At 43.4% G+C, this 26,011-nt stretch overlaps 1 protein-coding gene across 2 annotated transcripts; it reads left to right on the top strand.

The window, feature by feature from the left end:
* The first annotated feature begins 1,573 nt into the window (after positions 1-1,573).
* On the top strand, positions 1,574-24,866 carry ankrd27 (ankyrin repeat domain 27 (VPS9 domain)). 2 transcript variants are annotated; one of them, XM_051073131.1, is made up of 29 exons: positions 1,574-1,909; positions 3,635-3,924; positions 6,157-6,279; positions 8,865-8,975; positions 10,475-10,783; positions 10,872-10,931; positions 11,565-11,618; positions 12,123-12,188; positions 12,527-12,603; positions 13,262-13,383; positions 14,403-14,481; positions 15,630-15,762; positions 15,854-15,946; positions 16,046-16,167; positions 17,104-17,186; positions 17,273-17,388; positions 17,503-17,595; positions 18,008-18,205; positions 18,742-18,795; positions 19,029-19,145; positions 19,283-19,327; positions 19,596-19,712; positions 19,825-20,019; positions 20,567-20,686; positions 20,757-20,930; positions 21,541-21,634; positions 21,722-21,800; positions 21,888-21,951; positions 22,101-24,866. In XM_051073131.1, exons 2-29 carry the CDS (start codon positions 3,895-3,897, stop codon positions 22,647-22,649), a joined length of 3,477 nt encoding a protein of 1,158 aa, XP_050929088.1. In that variant the 5' UTR covers positions 1,574-1,909; positions 3,635-3,894; the 3' UTR covers positions 22,650-24,866. The 2 variants fall into 2 exon arrangements, with proteins under 2 accessions (XP_050929088.1, XP_018515994.1); XM_018660478.2 differs by lacking the exon at positions 3,635-3,924.
* The last annotated feature ends 1,145 nt before the right edge of the window (positions 24,867-26,011 follow it).

The following is a 26,011-nucleotide window of genomic DNA, read 5'->3' as shown; positions in this document are numbered from 1 at the left end:
ACACGTAACGTTTTGTGGGTTTTTCTCCTGTAATTTAAAGTGTAAAACGTACCTGTTTCCGAGCTTCTTAACGGGAAAAGTCGGTGAATCGGTGAGGCAAACAAGGAGGTATAGTTCCAATTCTGACCGTTAGAGGTCGCTGTGGCGAGGCAGATTAGCTCCCAGGTGAGAGGGCGATGACGCTGCAGGTGAAAAACATTTAAGGTAATAGCTTAGGCATCAACATGAAACTTCCCCAGCTGATTCTTTACATTCTTTACGTGTTAAAAGCTTTCTGAAATGTTACATTTACATACGCAAATGAGGTATTATCTAATTAAAATGTAAAGAACACTGGATAAAACAAGGTTCAAACTTCTTGTTTTATTGTGTTGACATATTAAAGCCAAAGGTTTTTAACAGTGAGATCTCTTTTTATCATTCCACAGATCAGAAAATACTGCCAACAGCCAGAACATATCTTTTTTTTTTTTTTGCCATGTTAGGACTAAAACTTTCTATAAATCAGGCTCTGACTAATATATATAATATAAAAATAAATATAATATATAAACAAACCCCTCTGCAGAAACCTTCAGAATATAGACAGGGTTAAAACTGGAAAGTTTGGTTTATGTAGCTGCTACTGAAGTGGTGATTCCTGGTTCAGAAAAACAGCTTTTAAAAATACTGTAACTGAAATCTACAGACACAAATAGACTATGTGTAGTAAAATAAACACATAAATGTGTATTTTGGATGATTTCTTCCCACTAGTCTGAGAGAAGACATGTTGTGGATGCAAGGTAGCCCAAAAACTCAAAGAGTTTTTGCCTTTGAAGACGTATTTAGAGCCTTTACTTAAGAAGCGCCAGAACACTAATGTAAAAATGCAACATTACAATCGTTCGTTATGTCGATACAAGCCATTAACCTGGTTCCAGACACACCAAATATTGTGCACAAACCCAAAATTTAATGTACTCAAAATAAAGATTTTACTGTTTTCCTTTGAAATCTCTCTCTTTTTTTTAAACCTAAGAGTCAGAATGAGGACCAGAGATGCTGAACGACAGTTACAAAGGCACAACAAAGTTTAAAAATACAGTTTTTCTGGGGGGGAAATGAATCTAAGGCCTGTTGTTGGACCTTTTGTGTATGAAACGCTTTCAAAGCAGGGTGGAAAAATACATTCTAATGCATTTTCTGATGCTCATGTGCCGCTTCAGCTTAATCAAATCAAGTTGAATACCTTTCATACAACACTCATTCAAGTGTTTTTAGTTTTTAATTCCCCCCTTTTTGTTTTCCACGTGCTGTCTGCCCTTTATACTAAAAACTTCTTCTCTCTTAATTCTCTCTGCTTTTGGCTCATTTGAACCCTCATACATAATCATCTGGTTTTTAGTGTTGATTTATTTGTGTGCCTCATGTCTCCCTGGAAAAAGAAAAAAATAAAAATAAAAATATATAAAAATATATAAATATATAAACAGTCATTTGCACAGGATGAGTGATAGCCCTCGTGGACTTCGTGGCTAAAACTGAATTTCCCCTTTAAATTTTTTTTTCCTGGGCTGCAGAGGGCAGTGTGAACCTGTGTGTTTTATATGCATCTGTCTGGGTCAGTTGAAGTTAACCAGTAACAAACGTGTTACAACGTGCACGGAACACTAACAGTTTCCTTTGCCGATGAGTAGTAAGACCTGTAACCGGACAGGACCTGATTCAACACACGCTCCACTCCTCGCTGCTTATTTTACGTGTTTTCTCTATGAAGTCTGGCAACTCGGTGACCAAAGGCTAAAGGCACCGACTGCTGCTGTTGTAGCCAGCTGATCCCGGTAAACAGCCTCTGACACAGGCTGCTGTAGGTGTTTATCACTGCCATGCTAACACCTGGATGAGCTGAGGGACCCGCTGATAACAGGTAACACACTCATCTCACCCATCATCGCTCCCGTTTGACTCATTTTCACGTTGCGAGCTGGACATGCTAACATGTCAATAAGCTAACATTATTTATCCTAATACGAACCTGCTGAGCTAATGCTAACTGCTAATCTACGGTTCACAGTCTATTCTTGGCTGCCTGGTTTAAAGCGATGTTGTTGTTTGTAGCTAGCAGGCTAATTAGTCAAACTTGAAGCCCTCACATCTGAAGCTGAGTCACGTTAAAGACTAAAAAATATCTAAAATCACAAAATACAACCAAACGGCTAATGTTGTTAGCACTCAGTTTAGCAAGATAAACCTAATATCTCTCTTGTTACCGGTAAGATACACAATGGAAACCACATTTAAGATGTATTTCTTTGCTCTTTCTTATTCAGCAAATCCTAAAACCAAGCCCTGTCTTAATAGGAACGCCACACCAGTCTCCGTTCAAAAAATGTCAAATTTAACGCTGAGAAACTTGAGCTGCCTTTTATAAAGAGGGAGTTGCGTATTTGGAGAATTCAGTCAGCTAAAGACTAAATTATACATCCATTCAAATCGTCAAAAACTAGTAGGTATTTTCTAGAAAAATAATATAGCCAGTTGTTTCCCTTAAATTTCTAGTTGATTACAATGTAGATAGAGGGTTCGAGCAGCGTATAAAAGCAAAACAACTGAGATTTTACTAAATTAAAATTAATTTAGAAGAATAATTCACCTCCCGAATGCATCTTAAGACCTAAAAGATTTTCTAAATAGGTCTATTTATATTAATTTTGCTTCGTATTTTTTCAGGAAGCAAATAAACATTAAAGTGACGCATTTTCAATTGGAGTTTGGTTAGATTTTTTTTGTCACACAAAAGAAACCAGCTGCCTTGGAGCCAAAGAGAGAAGGAGAGCAGAGGATTTAACGTTAAAGCTTGGTCTGTGATGGTCTGTGTTATTACAACTATATTACTTAACTACTGTACTTACAGTGGTAGGTTATAGCACTAAAACATGTTGCAAATCGTTTGCCAATAGCGACTTTATTTTGAAAATGCTCCCGGAAACCGTGTCCTCAGCTCTTGTCCAGTTGACACATTGTGTTAAAGGTCAGTTGACTTTAGTTTTCTGATTGAAGTGCTGCACTGTGCTCAGTGTTTAACGCCTCCACACCTGTGACCTGAGCGTCTGATTCAGAGATCAGAGTCTGATAAGGTTAGAGTTATTTATAGGTCAAAGGTCGCCGGTCAGATCTGCTTCCTGCTTGGCACTCAGAGGAGGTGGTGTGTGTGTGTGTGTGTGTGTGTGTGTGTTTTGAGGCTGCATCATGTGTGCCCCCCCTCCCCCGCCCCCCGAGGCGAGGTATGTGTGGTGTGATGGTCACGTTCGAGCTGTGAATCCTCTTTGTGGTGGTTTTAGATTTTTATTGATCCGGTGAAACCAGAGAGCAGCAGCGGTGTCTTCTGTCATCTCTCTGCCATCTGCTCACTGTGTTAGAAAAATGTTCTAATATCAAACCTGATCGATCGGTGGTCTGTGGTTGTAGTCGGCTTTAATCTCAGTTTTATGTCTCAGCACCTACTGCATGACGTCCGCGTTTATTAACGTGTTTAAACATAATCGTAGAAAGAAAATCAAGAGTTATTTTGGTGTGTAATAAGAAAAGTATCATCCTGGTGGTTGAACTTTAATCTCCTTTCCTCTGGTTGTTTGTCCTGTTAATGCTGCAGTAATTCTCCTGCTGTTTCCCACAATCCTCGGCTGACTGACTGTAATCTGAATGTGTTAATGTAACGCTGTGTGGACATTCCTCTCTCTGCACCCGCTGGGAGCTTTAAGCATGAGAGGTCACGAGGACCTGGAGGGGTCACGTGACTCATTCCTCGGTTTCTTCCCCCCTGGCTGAGCCACCTGACGTGGGGGCCGGCCGCTCGGGGAGGGTGAGTCTGGATCTGGAGTCCCAGTTTGTCTGAGCCGGAGCTGAGGGAGGATGAAGCTGATCTCTGAGCAGAGGGATGAGGTGAGGAGTAAAGCTGTGGACGGTCGGTGTGGGGCAGAGAGCTGGAGGAAAGATCAAACTACAGGGAAGATCAGGGGCTGTTCAGACTGTCACTAATGACAGATCCAGATCAGGTCCAGATCAGGTCTAGATCAGGTCTTCTTTAGATCTCTGTACCCCCAAAACAACAGGTTTATTCCAGAAGTTGCAGGACCTTTGAACAGCAAATACTGATAAATGTTTGTGTAGATTTTTGTTTTGTAGTGTTGTTCACAGACTTCTTTGCTTTTGGATGAATTAGTTATTTAGTTATTGGAGCATCTAGAATGAGATTTGTCGGCCTGTTGGAGTTTTAAATGTGTTTAGTTAAGGTAGTTTTCTTGTTGCTGGTGGAGTGGCTCCAGGGAAGAGGAGTTTCTGTCTGTTTGTTGGTCCAACACCTTTGAAACAGGTTTCATCACAAACTGAACATTATGACCTTAATGAAGGACTGTTTATTTTTGTTAAACTGCTTTAGTTTTAGCTGGATGTACCTAATAAACTGGCAGCTGTGTCTATTTCTGAATTTGAAGAAGCAAAACTTATTTTAAAAATTAAATCAGAGAAAAACCAGCAATAACATTTACAGGTTACAGAAATGTAATGACTTTTTATTGTTTCTTTAGCTGCATCACTGAATTAAACACTGTCACTGTGTGATGTGGTCCTTTAACATTATTACATTTCAGTGTGATAATGATAGAAAACCTGGTTAAATATTTCACCTCATCAAGTCTTTAAGAAATCTGTTTATCAGATTATTTTTAATCCATTAAAGTCAAAAAATAAACCATACATCATATTTACCTGTCTATAATCAATATAGTGTGAGTGGAGCACTGATTGATCAACTTAAAAGATAAAACTTAAATGATAACTAAAGTGTTTGTTCCTTCAAAATAAAAGCATAAAATCAGTCGTACTCTTCCTGGTTTTGTTCATGATGAACAAAACAGCATCAAACTGGTTGTTAAAGTGGAACTCTACTCATTTTCTACTTTTATTAACAATGGTCGCGTTTAACTTCCTCCTCAAACTCCTGAAACCTGACACAGTTAAGACACAGTGGAAAACAATTTCATATTTTAACAGTGACCTTAATAAATATAATAAATACATATGGTCATGTGACCTGAACACTCATATTATGAAGCTCATTTTAATATTCAGCTCCAGAGTTTGACTGAGTTCTAATGAAGGAGTCTCACAGAGCAGAGCTGAGTCAGAGATGTCCTAAAGAGGCCACCGTACAGACATGAACACGTCTCATTTTAGCCAACATTGGTTTTTCATTCAAACATAGATGAGCTGTGTTCTCTGTGGGAGGTTTTACAGCTCGGCCTGAGGCCAGCAACATCTGACACATCACACATTTTCTGTCTCAAAGAGAGAAATCACATTTTGATTTACCTCCTGAGGTTATTTCCAACGAGGGGGGGAGTCATTTCCACATTGATTGATCTGATGATTACTTTCAGGATTAATATATAAAATATCTGAAAATGCACATCACAGTTTCCCAGAATTCAATGTGACGTCTTCAGATGTCTTGAAAGCCACTGTGGGATCACGTCCAGACCTGGTTCAGGTTCCTGCAAAGACCCGGACCTTACAGAAGGGTTTGTCCGTCTGCAGGAGAATCGGTCGAGACAGGAGCTGCAGGTCTGAAGAATAAAACTCGTCAAAACAATTATTTAAGACCATCTGAAAGGGACTTTTTGCTCTGGTGGCCTCAGTCTCTGATTTGAACAGCGTGGTTAATTAAAGAGGTCGTTCTGGTTTGATCTTTTTCTGAGCTTTGTTTTCCTCTCATCAAACATCAATTATCAGCTATAACTTAATTCTAGACAAGTATTTCCACATGCTTTTGTCTGGAAACTCAGCAGTCATCAATTATCCAGTACACTCTGTTTAATATCTATTCATGTATTTCCTTTGAGTAAAACTTCACCAAACTGTATTCAAATATGGGAACAACCATCTGGTCTGAAATACAAAAATTTGGAAGAGTCATCAAAAAACTTCCTGCATGTGCTTTAGCTTTGAAGTTTTCACCAAAATCTGCTGAAGAGAATCTTTGTAACGCTGCAACTTCCTCTATAGTTTTCTCAGATTTCACCAGGACATCTGTCCAAAATCTGAATCCTCTCTCCTCCAGAACATCACCTTTTTCAAGCTTTGTGTACTCATGATAATTCCTGTCCTTCTCTGCAGGATCCAGACCTCCAGCTCCTTATGGCTGTATATGATGAGAACATCCTGAAGAATCCTTTCTACTTGGCGTTGGAGAAGCAGAGACCGGACCTCTGCAGCCGAGTGGCCGAACTCCACGGCATCGTGAGTCACACCTGTTGTCTGTTTTTAGAGTAAGCCCCTTTCACAGTGTTGGGCTTTGTCCTCAGTGGGAAAAAGTACAATCTGCATTCATTCCTGGGTCAAATAACTCTGCTGTAGTCACAAGTATTTATTGACTCCAGCTCCGGTTAGCAGTGATGGAAACATTTTCCAAGGCAATGCTGTGTTGCACACCAAAATACGAGTGTAAATAGCAAGGAACATTTACTGTTTTTTACAATCTAAGGGAACAACGTCTCAGTTCAAGCCACTGCTAAGTTGAAGAATAAAAAAAAAAAAAAGTACTGTAGTCAGCACTGCAAGGTCTTTAAATGAGCTCCAGTTATGGGGCGACCCGACGTACCACATGAGCAGTGAGTCACCTGTTTGAATCCCGATCCGGCCAGACCTGTACTGCATGTCACTCCCCCACTTTCTCTCCCTATTTCCTGTCTCTCTTCACTTTCCCTTTAACTTTAACAGAGCTCCAGTTAAAGCTCGAACGATGGAAACCCAGGTGGAGATCTGACATTTCTGTTAGTTTCATGTATTAATGTGAGGAAGGTTCCAGTCTCGTCATCGAGATCTGATCTGATGTTTTCGTCTCTTCGTCTTTTCACTAAGTCTGTTTTCATCACACTTTGTCGCATTTTGTTTTTTATTGATAAACCACCTCCTCCAGCTCAGCCGAGTGTAAATTAGTGGACTAGAAAACCTCTGTGCTCTCCTCAGTCTGCAGGCTTCAGGTTTCATTAATCTTAAAGTCTGTAGACTTGACTTCTTAGGAAAGAGGAACTGCTGAGTAACTGATGAGCAGCCACTGTCTCCTTTTGCATTTTGGGGCCTCAGGAACTGTGGGGTCGCTCTTTGTAAATTTAATAAGATAAAGAGTACGGTCTAGACCTGCTCTATATGTACAGAGCCTCGAGAATTGGGGCTATATTAATAAAACTGACTTGCCTTGACTTGACTTGGAAACATTTTCCCTGGTAAGGTCAGATCCCAGCAGCAGTTTGGCTCATGATAACTTCGAAAAGGGAACTTCCAAATAACACAACATGCAAAAGCTTCATGGCTAAAATAAGAAGCAGCAGAGTCCTGCCGGGAGAAAACAGACTGTGAAGTTATTTTGACCCTGAATGACATTTAAAAAGACACACTGAGAAGGAAATACAAACAATAGAACCTAGAACATGGCAGGTGTGAGCAAACCACAAATATCTGCCAGTTTCCCTTAACAGCAGCTTTCACTGATCACTTCCTCCTCTCTGGTTGAAGGTGTTCAACTGGTTTCTCTGAATGGATATCTCTGAATTTCAGTCCATGAGTCGGGATCAGACTTCAAATGTTTTAGATCAAGAGACAGAGGAGTACCACTGTGGACTCATTTTGAAAGTAAAGCTAAGCTATGTTTATCTGTCAGACCACTTCCTGCCGTCAGATCAGTGAGGGGTTTTTTTCTTTCAGATGCCTCCCCCTCTCAGCCAACACTTTTCTGTCAAGGTGACAGAATCAGTTGTGGTATTAGCCGAATGTTTGTCAAGGTAAAGCTGAGTTTTCTCAGACTGAAGATACTTTAAAAACCCAGCCGGACAAATATCAAGTGACCCAACAACTGCAGAATCACTCTTTAGGTCTTGTTTTGGCTCGTCAAGACGCTTGAAACATCAGCAGATGAGAGTCAGATGTCTGAATGGAGGCCAGCAGCAGCAGCAGCATCTCTGACTCATCAGGACTCTGCTGGAAACTCAGATGATCCGAACACTGTAAAAATATCAGAACGCAGAAACACGTCTAACTAGATTACAGCCTGTGAGACCCAGCTGACCTGGAGGATCAGTTATACAAGACACAACATACAGGACAGTATAGACACTGCACAGCACATCAGGCTTGTGACCTAGATCCTTAAATCCTCATGACCCAGTAAATAAAGTGTCATTTTATCATGTGAATGTGAGGATGATTTCTGTGTTGTTGTTAGAGCGTGGTGGAAAGTCATTATGTTAACTTTCAAACCTTCAAACCTAAAATCTCTGTGCTTGAAGGTAGGACAACATGACAGCTTATGAATTATTTATCCGTATGCTTTTGTTATTGTGTATTTTCAGCTGTACCTTGTGAAGCAGGTTGCGATCCTGGTTTTAAAAAAAGGTCTATATAGATAAAGATTTACTGACTGACTTATTAAAACAGACTGAAGAGAGAAGAGTTGATGCTCAAAAGGCAAATGAAAGATCATCTGTATACAGTCAATTATGTAGAGGAGTCGTCACTGTACTGGCTGGACTCCTTTAATCCATAAAGAGACACATCATTTAGAGATTATATTTAATGTTTTCTTTCTCGGTCTCGGTGAAGATCACAAAATCTGATGTCCGACAGAAATCAAAGCTTCCAGCCACAGAGAGAGTTATCAGCTGCTCAGAGTCTCAGAGCGAAACCAAAGTTAATTTACAAGGAAACAAATCAGGAGAATTTGAGATTGGATTTAGTTTTGGATCAGTCAAGTTAACTGCACGTTGATGTACGATTGGGAAAAACAACACGGCTGCTGAAAGCGACCTCATGTGTTTTTGTTCCTGCAGGTCCTCGTTCCCTGTTGTGGAAGTTTGAACGCCAGCAGCTTCTCGGACTCTCAGTTCGACAGCTATGTCCTGCAGCCCGCGGAGGACGGATACCACACTATGGATGGAAAGGTTCGTCTACGTCAGAATCACTTCAAGCATCAAAAATCCAAAGACATTCTGCCGACTAATATAATGTGATACATTCTGAAACACGTGATACAGGCTATCAACACTGCATCAGCTGCTTCAAATTCTGGATTACAAACAAAGCCCCGATTCACAGCAGACATTTTGTCACAGCAGGAAAAGAAGCACAGTTGGAACAAATAACATTATTGATTAACGTCACTGATCTCTGCAGACAACGGCAGTATGAGATCAAGACGACAGGGACTTGGAACTCGCACAACTAAACACAATGCAGCCATTTTTAATTGATGTCATTCATAATAGCTGTGGTCTTCTTTTTGCAATTTAAGTTGTCAGAGTAAATCAGTGAGAAAGTAGAAACATATTGAACAAAAGAAGAATATAAAAACATCTGGGCACAAAATTAGCAACAACCTTTGACCTTCGATGAACCAAAATCTAATCAGTTCATCCTTGAGTCCAAGAAATTCCTTCAGGGTCTCACTGAGATATTGTGTTCATGAGAATGTGATGGACTGACTTACACATGGAGGCATAAAGAAGAGAGAATCAACAGAAAAATTAAATAAATATAAAGTGGTGCAGGGATGATGTATTTCTGTAGTCCAGCCCTGAAGTTAGCATCAGCCTGGTTCCTCCACTAGAAAGACCAATGAGATTCTTTCATAGTGTTTTGGATTATTCCAGAAAATAAACTGTGAGCAGCTAAAGTTTCTGATCCTTCAGGTTTAGTTGATCAGATCATCTTCACAGATGAACACCACTGTTCTGATGTTTGAAGTAAGAAGCTAATGTTAGGCTATAAACCAACTACACCACGGTCACATGACGTCAACGTCTCCACCACTAAGCTTCCAACTGGTCATTTCATTTAGCTCTGAGCTCTTCTACAAAAGCCTTTCTTCTTAGAAAGTTAGTGAGAGTTTGAAAGAGCGTGAGTAGAAACACAACGAGGCTGTAAAGGTGGACTGGTGAGTAGATGGGTTTTCATGTTAACGTCCCCGACAACCTCTGTAGTCTCATTTAGACACTCGTTAGCAACCGCCTTTTTTAAGACACGTAAAAGCTTCAAACATCAGGAGTGGGGGATTTACTGACCCATTTTATGTCGGAGAATAAAACCTGAAAATGTCTGGAGCTTGTGTTAAAACCACAGACCTTATTTCAGACATTTAACCAGAAACACACTGACTCTGGGACGAGGAGAACAGTAAGTGCTAACATGCTAACATGCTAACTTCTCACACCTCTGTATTTACTTCCAGAAAATTAGACCAAACTTCACAAAACCCTCCTTGTTATTTTTAGAGTCTATATAAACCTGTTAGTCTGTCTCTTTTGGTCGCTCTAATCCTGTTTATTGTGTCTCAGAAACATCTCAGAAATATGATCATTTGTCCACATTATTTTCATTTTGCCGTTGATGTGACAGAATGAAAACACTGTCCCGTATCTGTCGTCCCTGTTGTGTATCTCAGGAGGTCAGGATCCAGGACAGGCAGGTCCTGCTGGGATCCGGCTTCCCGGCTCCGGCGTCGGTCCCGATCCTGTTCGAGGAAACCTTCTACAACGACCAGGAGCAGAGCTACAGCATCCTGTGCATCTCCCGGCCCGTGGAGGTGGAGCCGAGCCCGGCCGAGCTCAGCCCGCCGCCTCCTTACTGCCTGAAGAGCGTGGAGGACGTCAGGGAGTTCCTGGGACGCCACGCCCAGAAACTGGACAAGTTCATCCTCGGCTTCTGTCAGGCCTTCAAGGAGCAGGAGAGGAAGGGACTCCGACACCACATAGTAGGACGATTACTTCCTGCAGCGTATTTATCTCTGTCCTGATGTTGTTCACGGCTTTAAAGTATTCGTCCGTCTTCTCTCTGCTCAGGACTCTGTGAACGGTCTCTACACTAAATGTCTTCAGTGTCTGCTGAGAGACTCTCGCCTGGTGAGTGAAAACCTTCCTTTTGGATCAGGTGCAGGATTCCTGGAGACCTGGAAACTACGGCTGTAAATCACAAGTTTCAGTGCTCAGTCAAAATGTCCCTGTGCTTAAATGTCAGACAGCCTGTGTTGTATTTACCAGGTGTTTCTGTTCAGGTGGTCATAAACACAGGCTGATATATCAGGATGTAGATAACAGAATCCAGACAGGAGCTTCACTGTCTGAACATGTCGTTTGTCACACATAAATGCAGATTATATGGATTTATTTACCATTAACTGGTCACACAGTTGGTCAGTGCTTCATCATGTGCTGCAGTTTACAGCCTGGTTATTAAGGAAAGCAGGGACTTACACTTGAAACCCAGTAAATCTGGACTGTTCAGGAGCTGAGTCCTCTGATTGATGTGGCTGTAAATCAGCACAGACTCCTCAGGCCCCTCTGGGATCTTAACAAGATCATCTGTGACCTAACTGTTTTCTCTCAGCCCCACCGCCGTCTCTCTGGTCAATTTTCTGCCTAATCACACTAACACGAGGAGTTGCATCACATCCTGTGTTGTGACTAATGCATTTCTCTGCATTCACTGCTCTCATGATGAATGTTGTGTTTAATTCTTCTTTTTTTTTCCTACAGAAACTTCTGGCCAAGCAGGAGCTTCAGATGACGCTTCTCAAACAGGCGGTGGAGGTGAAGCTCAGATTTGTTTTTGAAGCAGATCTCAGACTAACAGACAGATTACACAAGTGTTTCCCTAAATGCACAGCTGACATTATGGACTGGATTCACACAGAGACAGAGCTTTTTATTAAAGAGCAAGATCCATTTAGTTTAACCAGAAACATCACTGTATATCAGCACCAGACTCCATTGACAAAAACAGCAGTTTTACTGAGCAGAACTGGAATACCACTGCCTTTATCTGTTAGTGTGTTTGTGTTACTGTGTGGTACTTTTACTCATGTAAAGTATCCGATTACTTCCTCCACCAGTGAAAGTCACACAACAACACAAAGTAACAAACAGATGGAGGCAGTGGCATTCCAGTTCTGCTCGGTAAAATTCCTGTTTTTGTCTATGGAGTCTGGTACTGATATATAACAATGTTTCTGCTAAACCACCAAATCAGATGTTTTGTGTAAGCTAACATCCCTGTGGACACCACTGTGACTGTTTTTCTTCTTCTTTTCCCAGATGTATGTTCATCATGGTATCCATGATTTAATCTTTAACTTTGTGGGAACGCTTGAAGCCAGCCAGGTGCGTCATTAAGATACACACTCTACATATGAACAAACAGACTTCTGAATTATTATAACAGGACAAAAGGGTGAGGGTGTCTGTCTTCACCGCTCTGTCTCTGGGAAAACTCTCACAGCACTAAAACATTAAATAAGTCCAGGAATGCATGAAACATCTCAGACTGAGAGTTCAGGGAGATCAGTGGAGCTCTTTTCTTTAATGTTTCTGCGATGAAAACCTCTCGTTAAAGAATCAGAGCTGCAGCAGAGTGTGTTTGTGTGGACGTGATGACAGTGATGTGTTCAGACTCAGCGTGACGGTGTTGTTACTCAGCTGCTCTCGTGTTTGTCGAACAGGACGCCGCCTTCAATAAAACCACCAGGAGTCTACAGGAGCTGCAGCAGAAAGACCTGGGAGTCAAACCTGAGTTCAGGTCAGTTCTTCATCTCTCTAACCTGTGAGTTATCTCTGAGGCTTTTCTTCTATGTTCCAGCTGCTGTAAACTGAGATAATCGCTAACATGTTGTGTTGTTAGAAAGTCAGAAATCAGGCGAACATGCTCTGACTGTGTCTCTGATCTCAGGTTTCAGCTGAATCACTGTGTGATAACGTTACATTGACAAACAGATAAAACAGGTCAAGTCTCTGCACGTTTATTTTCCTTGAACTGAGCCAACGGCTGCAGGAAAGAAGAAACCTTAAACAGATGTTTTTCTTATCAACATGTCAATGTATGTTTATTATTCTTGCAACAACCTAAAAAACTAGCAAAGACCATCCAGAATATTCTGCAGAATAACCTCAAAGCTCCTGTCTGCTCAGAACTATCTGAAAACAGAACATGGCAAACTCCTTTCCTGCATCCTGCACATTTAAAGCAAACATTCCCTTCTGCTAAACGAGGTGAAACAAAAAATAAATTAAAGCAAACAGTAAATAAAGTAGAGAGTGTAAAACTGAACCGTGTGGCAGAGCTTTCAGACGACTTGGTTTGTTTTCAGAGGGTCATGATCACAGAACGTGTTGATTTATATTTGAAGCTGTCGTCTCACTCAGCCGCTGTAACTCGTGTCGTTGTCGTGTTCCCACAGTATAAACTTGTCTCGGGCGAAGAGGGAACTGAGTCAGCTCAACCATCAGACCTCCCCTCTCCTCAAACTGCTGTGTCTGCGCAGAGTCACCCTGACGGCCACGCAGACGCCCAGACGCACCGGTACACACTCTGCTTCTGTTTGTTCTGTTTGTGTGTTTGATTCCCAGCCTAATAAATCTCAGTGTTCTTCAATTTTCTAATCTCTATCTCAGGATCAGAATAATTATCCTCATGATGTTTTGCAAATGAATGTGGTTTGGTTTCAAAGTCAAATTAAATTTGTCAAACTGAATAAATCTGAAGACTGGAGCTGAGATGAGCAAAGACGCAGACTATCAAAACGTTCAGAAGTACAGGTGGTGAGTTCAATGACAGTGAATAATTGAATTACTCAACAGTCACTGAAGTGGCCAACATTGCAAAATTCTGAATACTTACTGTCTGTGCAACAGGGACATTTGTGTCTTGCAGAACTTTTTACACAGAACACGTCATTTCTGTTGCAATCTGTTTCTCCAGTTAAAATTAAGGGTTAAAGCTGCCAGACTCCATTGACAAAAACAGGGATTTTACTGAGCAGAACACAGGCAGCTGCTGGAATACCACCGCCTCCATTTATAGGAATCCTCTCCATAATGTTGTCAGACACTGAGAAGAACAATCAGAGCCTGTCAGTGGCAAAAACAACAACTTTAGACGATCGTTCTTCATCTTTCATCTTTTGTCCTTAGTCATCATTACCACCCAAACATGAGACCCCCATTTCACCCTCTGCTGTTGTAATCACATTTATTAATGATGATTTGTCCTTGGATTTTCCTCATCAAAGACTCAGTATCTGGTAGCAGATCTCAGGCCAGGCGGACTGAACTCTGCATGATCTCCGGGCGTCCTCTCACTGTCTGTAATCAGATCAGCAGACAGGACAATACCTGCTCTGTCAGACGCTAATGTGTTTGTCCAGTTTGCTTTGGAAATCCGAGCTCATTGGCCCACAACAGCCCCCGCTGTCAGTCTGCAGAGTGGTACGATCCGCTCCTAATTATTGTTTGTCAAGCGGCCAGTTTAGTCATTTGGGTTCAGACAGAGGGAGAGGATGTCTGTCTGTTTTCAGTGTGTTGTCTGTCTTCCTCCTGCAGTCAGTATCGAGGCTGTGAGCGCAGACGACCTGCTCTCCGTCATCCTCTACCTGCTGGTGAAGACGGAAATCCCCAACTGGTGAGCTGTGAGGACGAGTCGAGGATTTACGGAGCATGAAACCTCCAGGAGAGTCGCTCCAGGCCGAGAGAGTTTGTCCTGTAAATTAACCACATCTTTGTGTGTCAACAGCTCAACTAAAACACACACAAAGAGCAGAAACACACACCGATCAGCCACAACATTAAACCACCGACAGGTGACGTGAATAACACTGATCGATCGTTACAGTCCAGCGTTCTGCTGGGAAACCTGTACGGCCGTGATCCAGCATCTGTGGGATGATCTGGAACAAACCAGATCCATGGAGACGACCCCACCCCACCCTGCAACCAAGAGGTCCTGGTCCATGCCCTGAGGGGTCAGAGCTGTTTTGGCCGACACAACATCAGACAGGTCCCTCAGAGCTGAGCTGAGACTCCCTGTGTCTGCAGAACTTCACCGGAAAAACACTGATTTTTAACGTCAGGCTGTTTTATTCAGAGTTTTACTGGTTTTAATCAGCTGGTCTGTTTGTTCTGGAGACGAGGAGACCTCTGAGGAGAGTTCGGCTCCTGGTAAAAACCTAACGAGGAGAAGCTGACTGCAGATGAACCACACATCCCCTCATAGGAAAAGCACTCCCCGATGTCAGGGGCCTGACCTTCCAGACTCTCAGATCCTCAATCTGATCCAGTTTATTCACTTCACCTGTGAGCGGAATCAGTGTTGTGTCTGATCAGTGTAAATACTTTATTTCAGCTATCAGGTAACAGCATTAACTAAAAATGTGTGGTAGAAAATCAGGAGAACCAGGTTATTGTTCTGAACGTAGCATCTTTCAAACTTTCTTAATCAAACATACGTTGGTGGAAAAACAGGTGAGAATTGTCGGTTTCCGTTCGCTCATGTCGCTGCCTCCTGATCAGGGCTGACATGTAATTAAGACTCAATAAATCTGACGATTCTTCGTCTCAAACACCTTTAAAACATAAACACCATCTCAGGGTGTCTGCAGGTCCTTAAAATTTTACCAATATTAAACCTTAAAAGTCATTAAATAGTCTTGAATCTGAATTTGTGAAACCTGATTTCATTTGCACTTTACTGTTGGAAATATATAAGTGTTTGTGATTCCTGCCGACACTCTGTATCTGCAGAGATGATCTGAATCTCTCGTCTGTGTTCAGGATGGCCAACCTGAGCTACATCAGGAACTTCTGCTTCAGCCACTCCAGTAAAGACGAGCTCAGCTACTGTCTGAGCACCTTCGAGGCGGCGGTGGAGTACATCAACCTGGGGAAGCTGCAGGACACACACTCTGTAAGACACACACACACACACAGGCAGGCGTGTGATTTAAATCCTGTCGTCAGGCTTGGATTTAACGGTGTCGTCGTTTCTGTCCCATCAGGGCTCAGGTGAGCTGAACGACAAGGCTCTGTTCAAAGAGAGGATGAGTCTGTTGTCTCAGAGCGCCGCCACGCCCATCCACTGTCTGTTTGAGGTGAGCTGCAGGAAACTGAACGGGAACAGGACTCCGAGACTTCACATCCCGTTACATAATAATGATGTGTGTGTGTGTGTGTGTGTGTGTGTGTTGTAGCACATAGCGAATGGGAACGAGGCCGAGGTTGAACGTCTGCTGAGCGAAGGCGAGAGCGACGAGGACGTCAGGATGTGTCACCCCCTCTGCTCCTGTGACCTCTGTGACCTCCAGCTGTCCGGGTCAGCATCCACACACACACACACACACACACACACACACACACACACACACACACTCTCAAAAATATATCACTGTATATCACTACCAGACTCCATTGACAAAAACAGGAATTTTACCGAGCAGAACTGGAATACCTCTGCCTCCATCTGTCAGTGTGTCTGTGTTACTGTGTGGTACTTTTACTCATGTAAAGTATCTGATTACTTCTTCCACCACTGAGAGTCACAGAATAAGACAAACTGACTAACAGATGGAGGCAGTGGTATTCCAGTTCTGCTCGGTAAAATTCCTGTTTTTGTCAATGGACTCTGGTATTGACATACAGCTAAATTAAGGGCTATCCTTTAACATTGAACTAAGTCTTAACTGTAACTCAGACCTTTGAAAATGTCACCACAGTGCAGGAATGTTTGAAACTGAAACTGGCGCTCACATGTTGGCAGTCCCCCCAACACACCCCCCACCCCACACACACCACACACACACACACACATACAGTTTTCCAGGAAGTCCTCCAACTTCTGTTTCCCTCTCTACTCATATTTCTACTCAACATTCATTTCCCCTTTTCTCCATTTTGTTGCATCAGAGCTGCGAATCGAGAAAACAAAAATCTTTGAGCTGATTTCACTTCCCACTTTGACACACACACACACACACACACACACACACTCTCTCTCCAGCTGTCTGATGCTAATGAACTGTAAAACTCCAGTGGCATTAACACTTTGTTTGTGAAAGTCAGAGCAGTTTCAGTGTGTTTCTTGTTGCTGTAAACTGTTTAAGAGTCAGGTACAGAGGCCCACAGGGGACATCTGCATTTAAATGTTTGACATCAGGCTGAGAAAAGTGTGAGGAAGGTGTGAGTTTATGAACAGATACATCAGCTTTCTTTCCCTCATCAGTCATTAAATCCTGCTGCTCTTCTGTCGCAGGCGGCTGAACGACCCGTCCATCGTCACGGCGTTCTCCAGAGACGACCGCGGTTACACTCCGCTGCACGTCGCTGCTATCTGTGGTGAGCAACTGTTCACCAACAGAAGGATAAACAGCAGCTTCTTTATCACCATGAGGCCTAATGTGTGTGTGTGTGTGTGTGTGCAGGTCAGGCTCAGCTGATCGACCTGCTGGTGTGTAAAGGAGCGCCGGTTAACGCCACCGACTACCACGCCCTCACGCCGCTGCACCTCGCCTGCCAACGGGGATACCAGGGAGTCACGGTGAACACACACTCACTCACACACACACACACACACACACACACACACACACACACTCCTGCTGCCTTTGTCTGGATGGTATAAATATTTAATCTCGTCGCCTCCGTCCTGCAGCTGCTGCTGCTTCACTACAAGGCCAACACAGACGCTCAGGACAACAACGGCAACACACCGCTGCACCTCGCCTGCATGTACGGACACGAGGACGTGAGTCACACGCTCTTTCTGATTTATCGATCAATCCAGTCGATCGATCACACAACCTCCTCACACAGGCCACTGTGCACTGTAAACATTTCAGAGTCCTGAAGAGGAAAACAAGAACCAAACGTTAGAGAAAAGTTTATCATTTATTGTTTTCTACCTCAGTAAAGTTTGAAACCACAGGATTAGTCAACAAATGAAAGGTTTATTCATTTAACAACACAAACATTTGTGTGTTTCTTACATGGGAAGATTTGCTGCTTTTCTCTTTTTCACATCATGACATTTAGATTTTTGACACTTTTCGTCGTCTTTTTCTATCAACCAATTCAAAACAGAATCAGTATGTTCACTGATAATAACAGTAGGCTCCAGACCTGCAGCAGTTGTCAGTTTCCTGTTGTGTTGTGTTCAGTGTGTGAAGGCGTTGGTGTACTATGACGTCGAGACGTGCCGCCTGGACCTGCAGAACGATAAAGGCGACACGGCGCTGCACATGGCGGCTCGGTGGGGCTACGAGGGAATCATCCAGGTGCTGCTGGAGAACGGAGCGAGCACCAACATCCCCAACAAGAACAAAGAGTCGCCGCTGCAGTGCGCGCTCAACTCCAAGGTCAGAAACACAAAGACGCAGAGATGGACGGATCACAGCTGCTTTCATAACTGAATGATTTAGTTAAAGTTCCTTTAAGATGAAGACTCGATGATTTTCTGCAGCGAACGTGAGAATAAACTGAATCTCTTTGGCTTTTGGATCATTTTTAATGTTTTAGACAAACAGTGAATCAAAAACTGACATTGAGATGAATGGATGATGAAAACAGCTTCCTCTCCTCTTCTTCTTCTTCTGCTGCTTTATCTGCTTCTTTACTTCTTTCCCATAATCCCTCACATATTCTGAATTAAAATGTTTGATCAAACTTCAGAGAATTTCAAGTAAAGCAGCAGCAGAACTCTGTAGATGTGAAATGAATCCTTTCATTCATCAGTTATTTAGTGTTTTTACCTGTTGTTCTGTTTTTAATTCAATATTTACAGATAAAGTTTGTTAATGAGTTAAATATTAAATGTACAATGATTTAAAAGCAGGTATGTAAAGATACAGAATCTGACCTCAGATCAGGTGAATGAACGTCTGTTTCTCTGCAGATCCTCATGCTGCTGCAGTCGACTCAGAACGGACGTCAGCGCAGCAGAGTCGACGTGAGTCTGATCCCATCACATGTTTCTGTCAGAGCCTGTGAACCGGAGGGGTCAAAGGTCACAGGATCCGAACCTGATCAGGAACAGATGTTAAGGAGTCAGATCCAGAGTTCTCCGTTTCATTTAGAGTCTCAGGGTTTGGTTCTTGTCTTGATAACATTTTTATCTCCTCCTCCTCCTCCTCCTCCTCCTCCTCCTCCTCTTCCTCCTCCTCTTCCTCCTCCTCCTCTCAGTCTCCCAGTCGCTCCCCTCTGGCCTCAGACTGCAGCAGCCGTCGCTCCTCCATCTCCAGCACCTCCTCTCTGGGCTCCGAGGCCAAACCAGAGGGAGAACGGGTTCGACACAGAGAGGTGAGACACACACAGAGGACACACTCCTCTCCTCTGTGGCTGTGACACTGAAGCAGGTTTTATACCACAGAAGAAGAAGCTGCTGCTGTTTCCGTAGCGACTGACGCTGTGTGTGTGTGTGTGTGTGTGATTGACAGGTGGAGAAGCTGCTGCGTGCCGTGGCAGACGGAGACGTAGAGATGGTGAGAACAGAGTTACACAGCATCTTCTTTTCTTCCTCCTCCTCCTTCTTCTTCTCCTCTTTCCCTTCTTCCCTTCCTTGTCTTCCTCCTTCTCCTCCTCCTTCTTCTCCTTTCTCGTCTCCTCTTTTCCTCCTCTTCCATCTTCTTCTTCTTCTTCTTCTTCATTTATTATCAAAACCTCCCAGAAACAGTTTTCTCGTCGTCTCAGACAAACTGTGAATTAAACGTTTAAACGTTGACAGACTGATCCAGACTGTGTGTGTTTCAGGTGCGTTACCTGTTGGAGTGGATGGACGAGGAAGAGGAGGATGAAGGAGAGATTCGTTCTGAGGCTCTGCTCTGCCACCCTCTGTGTCAGTGTCCCAACTGCGCCCCCACCCAGAAGGTCTGACGGCCACGACTCGCTCGCTTCACCTGTCAACAACAACAACAACAACAATAATAATGATTAATGTCTGATCAGTGAGCCTCCGTCTGACCGTCTGTCCTCTCTGCAGTTGTCTGTCCTTCAGGCCGGAGCTCTCGGCGTCAACAGCTGCAACGTCGACGGCTTCGCGCCGCTCCACGTCGCCGCCCTGCACGGCCACTCGGCGCTGGCCGCCCTGCTGATCCGCCACGGAGCCAACGTCAACGCCCGCACCAACCAGAGCGCCACGCCGCTTCACCTGGCCAGCCAGCACAGCCACGTCCAGGTAGGAGTCCGAGCGGGAGCCGACGCCGACGGACTCTGAGCTGACGTGTTGAATTATTGTGTCACACTGGTGATAAAAATACGTTTACAGCAGCGTGGTGAGAAGAAGCGGGTCAGACTCAACACTGATCCTGAGACTCAGGCCTGGTTCGTGTTTTCATCAGGATCTTTGGCGCCACCGTGTGGTGAAAACACGTCAGCGCAGGGAAAAGATTTACTGAGGTTTTCTTCTTGTAAATAAAGTAAATAAGTTCCTTCATCACCACAAACACACCCAGTTACTCACTAACACCAAACGCTGCTGTAAATAGTCCCCGTCCCCCTGAGGAGTTTAGATGATCAGACCTAACAGGAGCTGATTTTTTACAGTGTATTATCTTTAATTCAACTGCACGTCTGTTTGGAGTCTGAACAAAAATCTCACCGACCAGTTTTCACGGTGAAAATAACTCCGTCACTCCGTCGTAAATATTTTAAGTCTAGAGGTGACTTTTCAGGATAAACCTATAAATCTTACCGGTCACATGACGTGTGTGTTTGTGTGTCAGGTGGTGAGGTTTCTGCTCGAGTGCAACGCCAAACTGAATAAGAAGGATCACTATGGCAACACGCCGCTGATACACGCCTGTCTCTGTGGAAACCAGGAGACGGTCACCACCCTGTTACAGGTAAACACACACACAAAAAACCAAACGAATAATCTGACTTCCATTAAAACGTCATCTCCTGTCCGTGCAGAGTAACGCTCTGGTGAACGTGGCGAACCTCCAGGGGAACACGGCGCTCCACGAGGCGGTGCGGGGCGGACACCAGGCGCTGGTGGAGCTGCTGCTGAGGGGCGGAGCCTCGGCCGGACTCAGGAACAAGAGGCAGAGGACGCCGCTGGACTGCGCCTACGAACTGGGAGGGAAGGTGGGTCAGGAGACAGGAGAGGTCGGAGCATGCAGGGTTAGATGATGTGGATTTAACTGCACATCTGAGATCTGGACTGTGTGTTAAAGCCAGGTTTAAGTGTTAAAGGGCAAACATAAGACTAGATGTAAATAGAATCACAATATGTAGATTTCTGTTGTAGCAGATTAGCAGCTACTCCAATTAAAATGAAAGGTTTAAGGTACCAAACTCCATTGACAAAAACAGGAATTTAACCAGGAGCTGCTGGAATACCACTGCCTCCATCTGTTAGTGTGTCTGTGTTACTGTGTAGACCTTTCAGTGGTGGAAGAAGTAATCAAATACTTTACTGACAGTAAAAGTACCACACAGTAACTCAGACACACTAACAGATGGAGGCAGTGGTATTCCAGGAAATGCTCAGTAAAATTCCTGTTTTTCTCAGTGGAGTCTGGTGGTGACATATAGTGATGTTTCTGGTCAAACTAAAAGGATCTTTCTCTTCAATAAAAAGCTGAATAATAAGTCTCTGTCAGCTACATAAAAGAACGTTTAGAAATGACTTAAAGCAGCAGTTTACAGTGAAGCTGTGAGTCCAGTTTGACTAATTGTCAGTTTTCTTCTGCAGAACACTGAGATCCTGAGAGCTCTGCAGAAAGCGTCTGGACTCTCCCCCGATGCTGAACCAATCAAACTCCTCTCTGTGCCCAAAGGAGCTCTGGGTAATATTTGGGGAGATAAAGATGAGAGTATACTGAGTGGTCCTGTGTCGTCACTGAGGGTTTGACGTGTGTTGTTTTCGTCTGCAGCTCATTCGTTCGTGCAGCGTCTGCGGCTGCAGGATAATTCCAACGGCAGGAAACAGAAACTGGCTCAGTCCATCAGCAGGTCGACCGTCTCCAAACAGAAACGTCACAGAGTCACGCAGAGTTTGTTTTCAGCTCTTTCAACTTTGTTCTTTGTTCTTTGATTCAGGATTCAGCAGATGAAGAAAGGTTCCTCTGGTTCTCCTCCCAGGTGTTCACCCACCCTGAACCAGGTAAACTGCTTCAGTCCCTGACGTTTTACTGCTGAGTCTAAACTACAGTCGACGAAGCAAAGCTGTGTTTTGTTCATGGAGGGTTGTGAGAGTCTGAGATGTCCCCAACAGGCCACCGTCCAGAGCCTAAAACTGGCTTTTCTTTCCAGATGAACCCTGACAGGAGGAGGTTGAGGCGAGGGGAGACGGTGGAGGTCAGCAGCCCCTCAGGGAGCCTGGACGCCGGGCCCCGGCCGAGAGAGCGGCCCCTGGGTCGCTGCCACACCATGGACTCCGGAGAGCGAGCAGCGGAGCGGGCGGAGTCCACGCACGCTCCCAACGCCGCCGCTGCCGCTGCCGTTCTGCCAGCAGGCGCTCAGACGTCCAGAGAGACGGAGCCTGAAACACGCTCCTCTGACTGCAGCATGGGGAGCGAGAGCTCGCCGTCGCCGCCGTCTAACACCTCATCACACGCCGATAACTCCTTCGAAGCCCCGCCCACTCACGACCGCTCGGCCTCACTCGAGTCCGACGACGGCCACAGTCTGCAGCCTGTGAACGGGACGTTAGAGGAGTCATGTGACGAGCAGACGAGGCCTCGTGTGGACGCAGAGGACGGGAACTCGAATCCCACCCACACCACAGACCTTCACCCCCCCGTCCAGACTGACGGAGGTGAGCCGACGGACGCCGACCGAACACCGGAGACGAGGCAGTGAAGTGTTCGTCCTGCAGAGCAACAATGAACACTGAAGGGAGGAAACAGACAGAACCAAAAGGAAGAAAGAAAACAGAAATTCACCAGTGATGCAACAGTAACTACAGAGAAACACTCTACAGAGACGACACAGAGGCTGAAGGGTCAGTTCACTCATTTTACAGGAAGACGTGTTGCTCTGCTCTCTAAACCAGAAACAGCTCCTGCTCAGATAACATCCAGTCCTGTGTCTCAGTGAATCAGACACCGAAACACTTGGAGCTGCAGAATATTACAAATACATTTGACCTTTACACAGATGATCATGTTGCAGGAGCTGCAGCAGTTACAGTTTCTGCTTCAGAAAGAAGAGTATCAGAACGTTTTAATAACATCTGTCTGTCTGAAGCTCCATAAAGGGAGGAGATGCTGCAGAGGCTGGATTGTGCAGGTGTACCTAATAAAGTGGTCAGGGAGTGTGTGCTGAGGCGAAGGGGAAGGTGAAGATAAATGTAAATTGGGTGAACTGAGCCTTTAAAGTGCAGAGTGTTTCCTCTCTGACCCGTCGCTGCTGATGTTTTTAAACTCAGAGGAAACAGCAGGTGTTGGTGGTGTGGTCTCCTCCTCCTCCTCCTCCTCCTCCTCCTCCTCCTCCTCCTCCTCCTCCTCTAACCTGAGTTTGAAGCACTTTCTTCTTCTAGCCTTCACAAAAGGAAAAAGGGATGCAAACTGACCTTAGATTAGTTTCATACTGTTTTGAATGTCGTTGCTTTAGTTTGAGCAGATCAGACTTCATTTGAAGAACATGTTGTTTTTCTTTTACTTGAAAACTAAACGTTTCTCCTGTTTAACATCGTTCTGCTCCGCTCACTGTTTTATTAGGATGATTTGATTTTATTTATGACCCTCGCTGACGGCGGCGTGTCGTGTGTTCAGAGAGGTTCGGCTTCTCCTGAACGTGTTTTTCTTCACAGACGTAGAGGAAGTTAAAGGACGGCGGCGCTGCCTCTGCAGGTTTCTCACAAATCTGATTTTACATCAGTTTATTTCATGAAAGTCAACTTGAAACTTGCTAAATAAAAATACAGCAGTTAACAAATATGAAACTACAGGTTTAGCTTTGGTGTGGTGCATTCAAGAACCCTTTGATAAGGAGGAAATGATAGCACTGGTGTTTTTTTTTAATGTTATTTATTAAAAAGTTTAATATTATAATTTTTCATCAGATTTAAGGTGAAACACTTGAGGAAATAAGAGTTTCTTCACTCACTGGTTCATTTTGAGATTTTGGTCTGTTTTTAAATCCCAGAACATTTTCTCAAAATGACTTTTTCTCTCACTTTGATCTAAATCTCCTCTTCAGCAGATCTTACATCATTTACTGAACATTCCAGATTCTGAAGGATTTTACAAGGAGCTGTGTTTATATCATTCACAGTCTGATTATCGAACATTTGTTCTCTAAAAACAGAGAAAATGTATTAATGGAGTATTAAAAAGAGTCAGTCTTAATGTCAATAATCAGCTGGAGGAAGTTTCTTCATGAGTATTAGTTAAATTTTGACCCTGCTCACCTGTAGTCTCACCTGAAGTGGAAGCGTATTGTGATAGTTTCATGTTCATTTTGCATAAAATTCTGTTCGTCAAAATCAATTAATGTCAGTAACTGACATGATACAGGTTGACATCGGTAAAAACTGGTATTTATATCGTCTCTGTTGATTTTTCCACTCTGCAGGTTTGTTCATGTAAAAACAGACGCTGTGATTTGTACATTTAAGCAGCGTTGATGTAAAACATTCAGTCGTTAATGAGCGAAGTGAAACCTGCAGACTCAGCAGCCTGATCCTTTTAACATTAGAGGATATTTAACCTATATTACACCAGACTGAAGTAATAATGCAGTACTGTATATCTGTCACCATCGGTGTCACTGTTCACTGTAGTGTGTGTGTGTGTGTGTGTGTGTTTGATACCTCCTTTGATTCTTTGTGTTTCCGTCTGTTTGTTCTCCCTCCATCTGTCCATCACAAACAAACAAACAAACAAACAAACAAACAGCGTCTCTGTGTTTTAAGCTGTTTTAAGGATGTCAAACCCAATCACAAGCCAAGTCCTTATTTTTGTACCTGTTTTTATTTCCAGGGTTCGGATGTTTAAAGACGACGTGTGAATGTCAATGTGCCTTATTTAATTCACACCCAGATAACCGATAATAAACCTTTGATTTGAACGCTGATCGGCAGTGTGTTGTTACCACAGAAACCTAAAGTACATCACAGAGAAGTGCTGAGTTGCAACAGTCACGTTTTCCTGTTTGAAACCACAATGAGAACGCTGCATTTTAAAACCTGACACTGTTACACAGTGTTACAACGAGTCTTTCTGATTTTAGTTGTTAGCAGTCACTGGTTTAATGTCGTGGCTGTAGTGTGTGTATACACAGTATTTATACATCTACAGACAGGTGACAAAGGAAAAACCTGACTTCATTAACACACTTTATGTTGGTTTTACTTCAGTACATTATTTACAGGATCTAAAGAAGAGTTTCCTTTACAAGGGTTTGGTCAGTGGGAAGGTTCTAGAAGTGCTTTAGGTTGTTCTAGAGGTTATTTAAAAGGTTCAGTGAAGGTTCCTATGGATGGTTTTAGTGGTAATTTAGAAGCTTCTTGTGCTTCTTGAGGTTATGGGGGTACTTTAAGAGAGTGGTCATTGAGGAGGTTCTAGACGTTCTCTCAGAGTTTCTAGGGGTTTGATGGAGGTTCTGGTGGTGAGACGTTTCTATGTGTAGTTTTGGATGTTTTTTTGTCAAGTATGTTTAATTGAGTAACTTAGAGATTAACTTCATGTAGCACAGAAAAAACACAGGGTACTTTTTCTTTACAAAAAAGAACAACAACCAAAAAAATAAATAACAGGGTGGGCGAATAATTTTCAACATGCTTGAACAAAAAGAGGAGAATATCCTCTTAGTGTTGGAGGTTTTAATGGTCAATGACAAGGACCTAGAGGTTCTTTAGAAGGTTCAACGAGTGTTTGAGATTTTAGGGAGAGGTTCCAGAAGTCCTTCAGAGGGTTTCTGGTGGAGCTTTAGGAGGTTCTGCTGGGTCTTTAGGAGATTTTAAGGGTTCCTTATAGGTGATTAAACACCTGGCGTTCTTCTTCACCATTGGTAAAACACCAAATGTTTTTTTATTTATTAATTTATAACAAACAACACCTCCATCTGGATATACTCTATACACAGTATATTTAATGTTATGGCTGGTGGATATGAATCTGCAGAGACCTGGATGTTGGTATATTTTATACTGTGAGGGAAAACATGACAGAAAAAGTCTGACTTCTTCTATTTTAAGAAGCTTTCAGCCCCTCTCTCAC

Source organism: Lates calcarifer, linkage group LG10 (assembly GCF_001640805.2).
Source record: "Lates calcarifer isolate ASB-BC8 linkage group LG10, TLL_Latcal_v3, whole genome shotgun sequence".
Taxonomy (NCBI): domain Eukaryota; kingdom Metazoa; phylum Chordata; class Actinopteri; family Centropomidae; genus Lates; species Lates calcarifer.
The sequence above is the reverse complement of the archived record's forward strand: the minus strand, read 5'-3'. Positions and strand labels throughout refer to the sequence as shown.

Bases quoted from the DNA above. Each gene is read 5' to 3' on its own strand.
- ankrd27 (XM_051073131.1), top strand. From the start codon at position 3,895: ATGAAGCTGATCTCTGAGCAGAGGGATGAG. The intron at 18,206-18,741 runs GTCAGAAACACA...GTTTCTCTGCAG, and splicing joins AGTGCGCGCTCAACTCCAAG to ATCCTCATGCTGCTGCAGTC. The intron at 18,796-19,028 runs GTGAGTCTGATC...TCCTCCTCTCAG, and splicing joins GTCAGCGCAGCAGAGTCGAC to TCTCCCAGTCGCTCCCCTCT.